Below are 12,207 nucleotides of genomic sequence, written 5' to 3' on the forward strand. Positions count from 1 at the left end.
TCCTTGTAAATCAGTGACAAATCTTGTAAAAACTGTAATTGATTATGCAGTCAATTCACTAACAACGCTTTGCGGTTGGAACAGTTTTTTAGTTTTTATGCTTTCTACCAATTTTTTAAGGCAACAAAATGATTATAAAGAGTCATTAATATAAAAGAAATTCTGACATAAAAAGAAATAAAACAAATTAAACATAAATCAAACAGTACTAAAAAGTCCAAAACTGACTATAAAAGAACCTATGTCTCTCTCTCTATCAATTACTCCTCTCTCTCACTCTCTCTCTCTCTCCCTCTTACAATGCCCCAATACTGCTCTGTCTCTGTTTCATATTGATAGAAATTAAGAAAGGGTAAGTATTGGCTGGCATAGATTGTGAGAGAGGAGGCTTGGATAGAGCAGAAAATTGAGATTTTTCTGTACTTGCCATTTCTAGGAAGAGAGAGATCTGTAGCACTAGTACCCACAACTTTTTCTGCATATCCTTATCAATTTAAGTCACTGATCCACCTATTAGTCTCTCAACTCTACCACATTCTGTGCATTTATAAACCCAAATTAGAGAGATCTACTTGGGGGTTTGAAGTAGGCACAAAAAGCTTTTTACCAGTGAGAGAGTGAGAGAGAAATGGCTGAAATTACACAAAAGCTTGTGTTGCCAGAGACATTCCAAGGGGTGAGAGATGAGCTTGCAGGACAAATTGGGATGATGTGGGAGCTTATCAAAGCACCATTGATAGTCCCTTTGCTGAGACTTGGTGTGTACATTTGCTTGGCCATGTCACTCATGCTCTTCATGGAGAGGGTTTACATGGGTATTGTCATAATCCTAGTCAAGCTCTTCTGGAAGAAACCAGAAAAACGTTACAACTACGAGCCCATACAAGATGATGTGGAACTGGGCAGCTCCAATTTCCCTGTGGTTCTTGTCCAAATCCCAATGTACAATGAAAGAGAGGTCCGGTTTATGTTTACTTTAGCTTGCTGTTTTTACCATTGTAGTTCTCTTTTTGATGGTTTTTATGTTTCTGGGTTTTTGAGAAATCTCTGAAGTTTGATTCTTTTTGTTGTTTTTTACCCCAGGTTTACAAAGTCTCCATTGGAGCAGCATGCGGACTTTCATGGCCGTCGGATCGTCTCGTGATCCAAGTCCTCGATGATTCAACTGACCCTGCTGTCAAGGTACTCCCATCCCATGTGTCTTTTTTTGCTGTATAGGTACTCCATGTGGCAAAGCCATCAAATCACTCCCCTAAAATCTAACAGTTTTCATTTAACTTTGCTTTAGCTAGTCTTTAATTTGGCACTAAACATTTTTTTTTTCTTATTTTGTTGTACAAGTATTGCAATTTTCTTTTTTCCTCTGATGTGGGTCAATTCTGCATTACTTTTTTGCTGAAATATGCATTCAATTCCCAAATTATGCATCTTTGCATTCCTTCCTAATCATTTCAGTCTTTTTCTTTTTCTTTTTCTTTTTTTTCCTTTTTTCTCTTCTGGGTCTATTTGTTTTTGACTTTTTTTTTATCAATTTAGTTCACAGGAGCATTTTCTCTTATGTTGTGTCACATTTCATGGTCCTTTACATGCCCAAATTCTAAAAACCAGCAATATTATGTTTTGTAAACATCAAATTCCTGATCTGGGTTCTGCTACTAAGACCAATTTATGATGTTAAAAAAAAAAGTGTTTCAATTTTGGGATTATATTAATCACCCAATTAAAATTGCAGCATATGATTGAGCTAGAATGCCAAAGATGGGCTAGCAAAGGCATAAACATAAGGTACCAAATTAGAGAGACCAGGGGTGGATACAAAGCTGGTGCTCTCAAAGAAGGCCTCAAGAGAAGCTACGTTAAACACTGCGAATATGTGGTCATTTTCGACGCTGATTTCAGTCCTGAGCCTGATTTTCTAAGGCGAGCCATTCCTTTCTTGGTCCATAACCCTGAAATTGCTCTGGTTCAAGCTCGCTGGAGATTTGGTAAGCTCTGAAAAACACAAAGATATTAATCACATTTTTTGGCCATTAATCACGGTCCATTTAATAGGTGTTTATTATCTTTGGATTTGTTTTAGAAAGTGTCGGTGCTCTTTCCTTGCTCTTTCTCTTTTTTGGTTTATAATAGTATTTGGACTTTCATAGTTTTTTTTGTTGTTTTTTTTATTTTCACATCTAGTCGGCTGGAATTGTTCGCAGACCTGAATGGCGTGCGATGGGCCACCATAAATCACGGTGTAGGACTCAATAGTAGAGTCCACTGGGACTGAGGCTCCTTGATTTTGACACTTGTTTGTCTCTAGGCCGTACATCACGGGCCATGGGTCCCATAATTGGATACATCTTAAGCCCTTAGATTTAAATCCAAGTATCCAACAAAAATACGATTCAATAAAAAAAAAAAAAAAATAAAGACAAAATACGATTAGTTTTTATAGTTTTTTATTTAATCTTAGGAGGAGTATTTAATTACCACATATTTAGTGACCATTAATTAGTTAATAATAAGGATTTGTGTCCAGTCTTAGGAGCAGCTAATCTGTTGGACATAAATGCCCCCCACAGCAAATTTTTTAGCTCTTAATTTAGTCAATGAGAAATTCTTTTTGGTCCTTAAATGACGCAAGTGTCCTAAACCTTAGACCAAGAGTCGACTCACTGTCAGTTATTTTCCAGGATAACAGTGCTAGAAGTTGGGGTAGGTTTGTCATTTTGTTGAAAAAACCAGAATGGTTATTAGTAAATGTACAATGTACTGCCTTTACCGACGATTCAGATCTGTTGGTACGGATCACATGGTCAACTCTCTTGGTACAGTGAAATGTGTAAGTGAAATGCGTAAAAGTTGAAGGTTTTTTTTTTTTTTTTTGGAGAAAAAGTTGAAGGGTTAATTTGTCATTTTAGTTTGGGTACCAAATTCAGCAGCACCACTTTCCACGTGCTCTTTATTATAAATAATTTGCATAGATTTTGGCAGATAGATTTAGCTACCCCATATGTCGGTATTCTGTTATTCTACTACAATTTTGTGATCAGATTAAAATATTAATTAGTTTTATGTAAGTTTGGATCAAGCACACTCAAATTTTTTCTTCTACTACAACATATTTTACAATTTTACCAGTTAAATTAACGAGAATCGACAATTTTGGTAGTTTTTGGTGTTTTGGTGTTACTTTTTCTTCCTTTTGGGGGAATTACATAATTGAACAAAAAGTGGGTATATAAAATATAAAGATGGGAAAAAATAGCAAGTGGACAGTACCATAGGCTCAGTTGTGGACCTTACTCTGGCTGCCGACACATGGACTGTTTGTAAATTGTAATGTGTACTCTCACTCCATCGTGCTCCCCTATTACGTGGCAATTTTTAATTTGAGTCACGTGAGGACAAGACGTAAATGGCTCAGCATCATGTGAGGATTTTTTTTTTCCTCTCCTTCTTTTTTGTTTTTTTTCTCTTTATCTCTATTGTATTATACTAATATGTGGGCAAATGACAATGGCGTATCTAACACACTGTTTAGAATCAAATGGCAGATCGCCAGCTCACCGGTCTCACGGGATTCGTGAGGGTGGGTCCGTGGCAGATTTCTCCCCTTTGTTAAGTTCAAGCTTTGAGTCTCTTTGACCCTTCTTTTTTAGCACAATAAACAATAAGATAGACATTCATGTGTGCTTTAAACCTTTTGAGCACAAAGTACTAGTTCTTTGACCATGCCTTTGCTTATGAATATATGTAACATCTTTATGATATCTAATCTAATCTAATAAATAAAACCAATATAGAGGTGGTAGTGATGGGTTTTGTTTATTTCAATGGTTGCAGTGAATGCTGATGAGTGCCTGTTAACAAGGATGCAAGAAATGTCACTGGATTACCATTTCACAGTTGAACAAGAAGTTGGGTCTGCAACACATGCTTTCTTTGGTTTTAATGGTAACGACCTTAAATTAATTTTGAATTAGTCTAGTTATACTTGTTCAATGTTCACAAGTATAGACTAGTTTAAGAACTTGAATTGATTTTGATGTACTAGTTTAATGGACACAAGGTAGACTGTTTCAACTATGCTTTAAAAGTATAATATATAATTAAAAAAACAACGTACGAGACTGGACATCATGTGACAGAACTGAAGAGAACTTATGTGGAATATTTATGGTTAGTGAGCGTGATAGGAGCAGGTGAGGTCAAGTGTTTAGGAAAAAGATGAATTCACCAACTCTATAAGATTTTTTATTACGTTTATATCATTTTCTCAGAGTATGAAAATGATGTTCTTGTAAAGACTGTCATTGTCGTAATCATCATTATCATGATTCAACATATGGATTATGAGTCTTGGAAAGAATTTTTGGTAAAATTCTTGGAACACCGATTTTTATTGCAATTTATGTTTTTGGGCTCAAATTTAAACCATTGCAATGATTTGAAATTTCACAATGAGTCAAAATTGAATGTGTCATGATGATCAGTGGGGAAATTTGGGTCAATGGTCATGCTCATACGTTGTTAACTTCCCCCAGGAAATTAAATTCATTTTTGACTGCTCATCCAGGAGTAGTTAAGGATTTAAAGAAAATAATTAAAAAATCGCATTTATTAACAATTCCAATGTACTTCTTTCGATGTTAATGTTATACATGGTATAGCACTAACAAACAAAATTATTCTACCATTCAGAATACCTTAGAAGAATCACAAACGATAAACCATGAACCGGAGACATTTGCTAGGACAGAAGACCTGTGCTTTGGAAGTAATATGTACATCAATAACTTAAGAAGAGCTTAATATGTGTACCACTAATATTCTGAAATGATAAATTTCAAATTAGTTCTATATTGACGATCACCACACCCTGTCAATCATGTGCAATGTTTTTGCCATCTATAATGAATTGTTTTATGCATATGAATTAATGAAGGGACTGCTGGTGTCTGGAGAATTGCTGCTATCAATGATGCGGGTGGTTGGAAAGACCGAACTACAGTGGAGGATATGGACCTTGCTGTCCGTGCTAGTCTTAAGGGATGGAAATTTTTGTACCTTGGCGAGCTCCAGGTATCTAACATTGCAAAAATGAAGTTATTATTCTATTTGTCTGAATTTAACTAGGTCACAAAATGAACTCTGCCTCCTATTGTATCTTAGCTATATCTTGCAAACTTGTATATTAGCAGGTTATGGCATTTGCTAAATTACCAATTAACTTTGTTGTAGGTGAAAAGTGAGCTTCCTAGTACTTTCAAAGCCTTCCGTTTCCAGCAGCACCGGTGGTCCTGTGGCCCTGCTAATCTGTTTAGGAAAATGGTGATGGAGATAATTACAAATAAGGTCAGTTCTATTTATGATATGCTATCGAAGAATACAAGACTTATAAAATTATCTAGTTTTGTTGGCAAACAATTTCGGGCCTTCTTTTTCTTAGCTTCTAAGTTCTAATGTTATTTATTTTATAAACATTGCTGCAGAAAGTAAATTTTTGGAAGAAAGTGTACGTCATTTACAGTTTCTTCTTTGTTCGGAAGATCATAGCCCATATGGTTACCTTCTCCTTTTACTGTGTTGTACTTCCCCTGACCATCTTGATTCCTGAAGTTCATGTTCCAATCTGGGGAGCTGTTTATATTCCTTCAGTCATCACCATTCTTAATTCAGTAGGAACTCCAAGGTCTGATTTACTGTATAAATTTGTTTAATCACCCATTTCTTAGATATTCTAGTCCCAAATCAAGAACTCCTTTTGCTTAAGTAGTCTCAAACTTGCAGGTCAATTCACTTACTTTTCTACTGGATTCTTTTTGAGAATGTGATGTCAATGCACCGGACCAAGGCAACCTGGATTGGTCTGCTAGGAGCTGGGAGGGCCAATGAATGGGTTGTCACTGAAAAACTTGGAGATTCTGCTACCAAGAACAAATCAGGAGATGCTTCAAAGAACAAGACAAACGCCAAATCAGCTCCTAAAAGACTACGATTTAAATTTGCAGATAGGTAAAATTTTGTTTAAACTCATAAATCTGTCTGTATAGACTGCAATCAGCATGATAGTTAGTATAAACAAAATTTAAGATTTTCTGACCATTTCAAGTTGGAGATCATGATAAACAAATAGTACTCCCCCCTCTCTACTAGTCTCTTTGAGACACGCATGAATACTGGCGGAGAGAGGGAAATATGTGCTACCCACAAAATGATGTAGGGCCACACAGGAAATTCCATGTGTTGGACCAAAATATATTTTTCCAAAATTGCCAACTCCACAACTCTAGAAAATAATTTGTGGTGATTAGTTTCCGATTTTTCTTTTTCTATTTTCAATTGCAAAAAGTCAACAGTTCTTTTCTACTTAATCTTCACCTAAAGTGATAGTTCATCATCAACAATTAAACTTTTGGGATAAGCGATAGTTTATCATCAACAATTTTGCTTCTAGGCCGTGCAATTGTTGTGTGTGTGTAAAAAACCAAGGTGAAGGGTGTGTATATATTTCCTAACATGCATTTCCTTTTTTTTGTTTCTTCTTGGTTAAATTTGAACAGGCTCAACACATTGGAGCTGGGATTTGCAGCTTTCCTCTTCTTCTGTGGATGCTATGACTATGTCCATGGGAAGCACAACTACTTCATATACCTTTTCCTCCAAACCATTAGCTTCCTCATTGCAGGTTTTGGCTACATTGGCACCATCATCCCCAGCTCTTAGTGGCTGTATTCCTAAATTATATACATTAAATTGGTGCATCATTTTAGTGTTTGTCCTGTCGTGTCCATATCTTTCATCCCAACAACAAATTATATATTGCGGAAAGGGGTTGAGCAACCATTGATTGCAATTTGTAGTATGTCAACTTATTCAAGAAGAGTTCATTCGTCATGTTGGACAAGAAAAGTTCTTGCCGTGCTTTCCTCAGGATATGTCATGCAATCACTCAAGTGATACTGGAAAATAACAAAAAGAAAAGGTTCACATTACTGGGAAAACACATTATACAGAACCAAGTACAAGGAAGAAGCTGAAACAGCATATTATTTAGGCAACAAGGAGACTGTTATTTAATTTGTTTTGATAGATTGTAATTGCGAGATTTTCTTCTTTTTTCGATTTCCTATTTGTTAGTTGTCCTTAGTTTTGGTGAATAATCCAAGCAATCAAAAGGGTGAACTTGTAATCAAAGTATTTATAGGCTTAAGCATTCATATGCCGCTTTGGTTTTTAATGTGTCAAAGTCCATAGTTAAGGGTGGAGAATATTTTACCAAAAGCAACAATTGCTATTTTGATTTCCTTTGAAAGACTGCAACAGTTTGTCTACTTTTATCAAAAATCAAATTTACCTGATTTTCTTCTAGCAAATGAATACTTAGTCGTTGCTCCTATAAAAAAATCAGTCGTTCCTCAAGTATATAAAAGCTCCCAAGTGGTTAATGATATTGATAACTAGTATGTGATACATTTTTTGCAGTTGGTGTCCTTTCTCTAGGCATCAATTACCTCTCTTTCTATAAGATCATGTGCTTTAATTTTTGGGTTTTACTAACGTTTGCACTAAGGGCATACGTTAGTAAACTATTTTAAGAAACTTTTTATGGAAAAATGAAAAAGTGATTAACTGTTTTGACTATTTTTTCAATTCCTCATAAAAATTTTCTTAAAATGGATAATTAATGTATGCTCTTAGAGCATTTACCGGGCCATAAGGGAACATTTTCATGTCACTTGTCATGCCTTGTCCCAATCATATATAGGTAAGATGGCATGAATTGCGTTTTATGAGTCCATGCTATCAGTGGTCACCTTTTGGCTTACTTCTTGTTACCATTATGTCAAGGGTAGCATTGTTTAAAACTGGAGATGGATTTTACTTTTTTATTTTTAATGAATGTTTAAAACTTAAAGTTTATGCATTACTTCTTGTGGAAGTGTCATTATCTTTTGTATCCTTTTCCTTTACTTGAAACAATGATAGTGAGAGAAAGAGAGACAGACAGACAGACTTGCACACAATTATAATATCCAATGGAGGTAGTACAAAAGTTATAGTACTAGAGCTAGTATCATAGAGGGCACATTAGATTTATTTGAACCACTGGTAAGGGCAAGAATTGTTTTTAATTAAAATTTGGAAAGATACCAATTTTTTTTTTTTTTTTGAAAGGGAAAGATACCAATAATTGGCATCTTTAAAATATCACTTCTTAATGCATGCCATATATTATGGAAACTTCCAAAGCAAGTTGTTCTGATAGCCTTGTCATGAAAAGATAAATGTCACAAACAGTGGACTTAGGGGCCCAACTGCTATGCATCATTAGCCCTTTATGCCCTTTGAATAAGTACATTTGTGATTTGTCTCACAATAGGAAGTCATATAACCCCCAAAAAAAATTATGCAAAGGAAAAGAACAAAGTAATTCACCATAGGTTCTGATAAAAGAGGGAAAAACAAACATAAAGCAAAAACCAACACTGAAAATGCACTGTGCTATTGCCAGTTGGAATGTTCACTGTTTACAACTATATAATTAAGTGTTTTTTTATTCTTTATTTTCTTCATTGGGGTCAGACCCATGTTAACTTTAATTACTGACAAAATATAGGAAAATATTTCAAATATTTTTGTGACTTGACACAAGCGAAGATTCTAAGTTTGCAGTCAGACTGACAGACCCATAAATCATAATATAATTTTCCTCCAATGATAAAGCAGATCACTATGAACCTTATACTAACTCATTTTGCTATTAGATTATGAACCAGATCTCATCCAATAACTTGTTATGGTCATAAACTAGGACTTTTATTCAGCCAAAAAAAAAAAAAGGACTGACTTTTATATTCCATTCATAATATCAGAAGCACTCCTATTGCCAACCAGTCATGGATGAATGACATAATTATAACAATCCACAAGGTGGTTCCTACTTCCTACCAAACCTTAAAAGAAAAATAAAATCCTGTAGTTAGGCATTATTACTGTAGTGTGAGGACCAACCAACCAGGCTACATTTCCCTTTCAATTAATATGGAAAAAGCATATATGCTTGTTTGAGACAAGTCTTTAATACATTTTTATCTTAAACTTATCTAAGAGATATATCTTGCGACAGATCATTTGTCTTACAGTGCATGAATCTCACACATGACACACTGTTGTTACTAAACAAGAAAATAGATCTGTGGAAGCTACTTAACGACTATGCAATTTGTTGCTGTTTATGGAATGTAGATGAGTTGTCTTTTTCAACTTCCATTCCATTCTGTTGTTTAATATTTGAGAGTGAATTTTTTAAGTTGGGTGAGGTAGATTTCTTAAAGAAGACTAAAAATAAATAAATAAATAGTGGTATACAAAAATTCACTTGGGATTAATTTTATTACAAGATTGCTTAGATGCTTTTCCCATCTGAGAGGTTTTTCCAAATATTTGATCCAATGATGTGTAAAGGCCGACAATCACAGCGAACGTTTCGCAATGTCATATGCAAAGTGGTTTTCTACGACGTTTACCTTAGTATCTTTCACCCTCACCCGCACAAGTAGTCTCGGGGAATGAGCAGTAATCTGGGGAAGGTTTTCCTGGAAATTGCTTCTTCTTCTTCTTCCTCTAAAATTCCAAGTCATCATACCATTTAATGTTTTATCCAAATGTATTTTTCATCAAAGGGCTTGTCTTGAAAACTACCTTCCAACTTCCAATTTTCTAATAAATCAACATTTTTAGTTTTTTATTTATTTAATTCATTTGACTTTAATTTGCTTTCAATTTAATCATTTCGTCTATTTCTATCCTATCTCATGGTTAAATTTGATACCTTTCACCTATAAAAACTAGTTTTAATATTTTTCGATTTTCAAATTGACGTCACTTTGTTAGGATTTGACGGTTCAAATTGGATAGAGATAGATGAAAAGATAATCGATAAAAGATCAAAATTAAATTTTGAATGATTAAAATGAAAAGAATATGTAATTTATAATTTTTTTACAAAAAGAATAAATGCTTGTCTTTTTCATCAAAGGGCTTGTCTTGAAAACTACCTTCCAACTTCCAATTTTCTATTAAATCAACATTTTTAGTTTTTTTTTATTTAATTCATTTGACTTTAAATTGCTTTCAATTTAATCATTTCGTCTATTTCTATCCTATCTCGTGGTTAAATTTGATACTTTTCACTTATAAAAACTAGTTTTAATATTTTTCGATTTTCAAATTGATGTCACTTTGCTAGGATTTAACGGTTCAAATTGGATAGAGATAGATGAAAAGATAATCGATAAAAGACCAAAATTAAATTTTGAATGATTAAAATGAAAAGAATATGTAATTTATAATTTTTTTACAAAAAGAATAAATGCTTGTCTTTTTCATCAAAGGGCTTGTCTTGAAAACTACCTTCCAACTTCCAATTTCCAATTTTCTATTAAATCAACATTTTTAGTTTTTTTTTTTATTTAATTCATTTGACTTTAAATTGCTTTCAATTTAATCATTTCATCTATTTCTATCCTATCTCAGGGTTAAATTTGATACTTTTCACCTATAAAAACTAATTTTAATATTTTTCGATTTTCAAATTGATGTCACTTTGTTAGGATTTAATGGTTCAAATTGGACAGAGATAGATGAAAAGATAATCGATAAAAGACCAAAATTAGATTTTGTATGATTAAAATTAAAAGAATATGTAATTTATAATTTTTTTACAAAAAGAATAAATGCTTGTAGGGTGTGGTGGCAAGAGCCGGGGTGCAAGTCTCTAGAAGAGAGCTTCACGCACATATATACTTAGATTAAGTTAGAATAGAAATTCTATCTTTTTTATTTTTTTATTTGAGAAACACACACACACAAGGAAATGAGATGATATAAGAGAATACACTCACACGTCAACACTAAAACTGCATGCAAATTCTATCTTGTATAAAATAAAATAAAAAAAAGTAATACTACAGTCACAAACTATTTTACAACATTTTTACAAACTGCTGATGTAGCCAACCTTTTATTGGAGACTAGATCTCCATTAATATTACTTTTTCATTTACCAATAATCACTCACCACAACAACAGTTTGTAAAAAAATTTATAAAATAATTTATATCTTTAACATTATTCTTAATTCAAGTAAATCAACACACTTTTTTTTTTTTTGGGAGCAAAACACACTATTTAATTTATTGCTTCATAAATAGAAAGATAAACAAAAAACACACACACACACTATCTACTGACACAAATTCACGTGCCTCCAGGCTCACACAAGAGAATCATTTGAGAAGTTACCCAATATATAAATATTTTTCTATATGGTGAATGAGAGGTTACATTATAAATTTTGTGTTGTCAGGCCCTATCACGTGGGCTGAATAGGGAGTGTCTTTGTATTTTCTCATGTAGGGTTCCAATTTCCAGCTCGAATTCTAGAATGAAAGCATCCATTGACACATCAGGTTACAATTAATGCCCTTAATTTGTGCACACCTTAGCCTAAGGCCCATTATCTCATACATGGGGGGTCAGCTATTTAATGTATATATTCGGCACCTTGGTTTGAAATATTCCCTTCTTGCTTGCTATGCATTAATTGGACCGATTTGATAGCAACCAAACCCCAAGTCACTTTCTTATATCATTCCAAAGAGCCAAAAATGTTGTGCTGTTTGAAAGACTTGTTACAAAGTTAATTATTTATAGGATAAAAGAAAGTTTCATGTGGGAGGACCAGTTGTCTTTGTGTGTGTCTCATTTTTGCAAATCTCAAGCATACGTATTTCCTACAAGCCTACAACACTATGAGTTCAAGTGACTACCGACATTCTTTGTGGTACGTTATTCAAGTAGTTTCTTTTTCTTTTTCTTTTTGATGGGAATTCAAGTAGTTTCTTTGTGTAATTATTAATTACCATTCTCGCATATTTCTATTTCTTTAGCAACTGTCTTATTTCATTTATAAATAATAGCACCCACGTTAGTAGGTGTATAATAAAAAAATGAGTAAAATTTATATGGTTCTAAAAATGACCCATATTAGTTTGTATATAATGTGAAAATTTATAAGTTTGCTACAGTAACTGGTTTTTATTTTCTTTATGTATTCCAATGACAAAAAAAAAAAAAAGTAGATAGTTGTGTATGAAGAAAGCGAAACAATTACAAAAATTGATATTTTAATGAAATATAATGTAAAATATATAA

General features: G+C 33.5%; 1 protein-coding gene across 1 annotated transcript; it reads left to right on the forward strand.

Annotated features, from left to right (window-relative positions):
* The first annotated feature begins 241 nt into the window (after nucleotides 1-241).
* LOC142606937 (glucomannan 4-beta-mannosyltransferase 2) lies at nucleotides 242-7,349 on the forward strand. The gene is made up of 9 exons (XM_075778314.1): nucleotides 242-958; nucleotides 1,084-1,182; nucleotides 1,733-1,985; nucleotides 3,832-3,942; nucleotides 4,934-5,070; nucleotides 5,230-5,343; nucleotides 5,481-5,680; nucleotides 5,779-6,003; nucleotides 6,552-7,349. Exons 1-9 carry the CDS (start codon nucleotides 629-631, stop codon nucleotides 6,712-6,714), a joined length of 1,632 nt encoding a protein of 543 aa, XP_075634429.1. The 5' UTR covers nucleotides 242-628; the 3' UTR covers nucleotides 6,715-7,349.
* The last annotated feature ends 4,858 nt before the right edge of the window (nucleotides 7,350-12,207 follow it).

Source organism: Castanea sativa, chromosome 8 (genome assembly GCF_040712315.1).
Source record: "Castanea sativa cultivar Marrone di Chiusa Pesio chromosome 8, ASM4071231v1".
NCBI classification, from domain to species: Eukaryota; Viridiplantae; Streptophyta; class Magnoliopsida; order Fagales; family Fagaceae; genus Castanea; species Castanea sativa.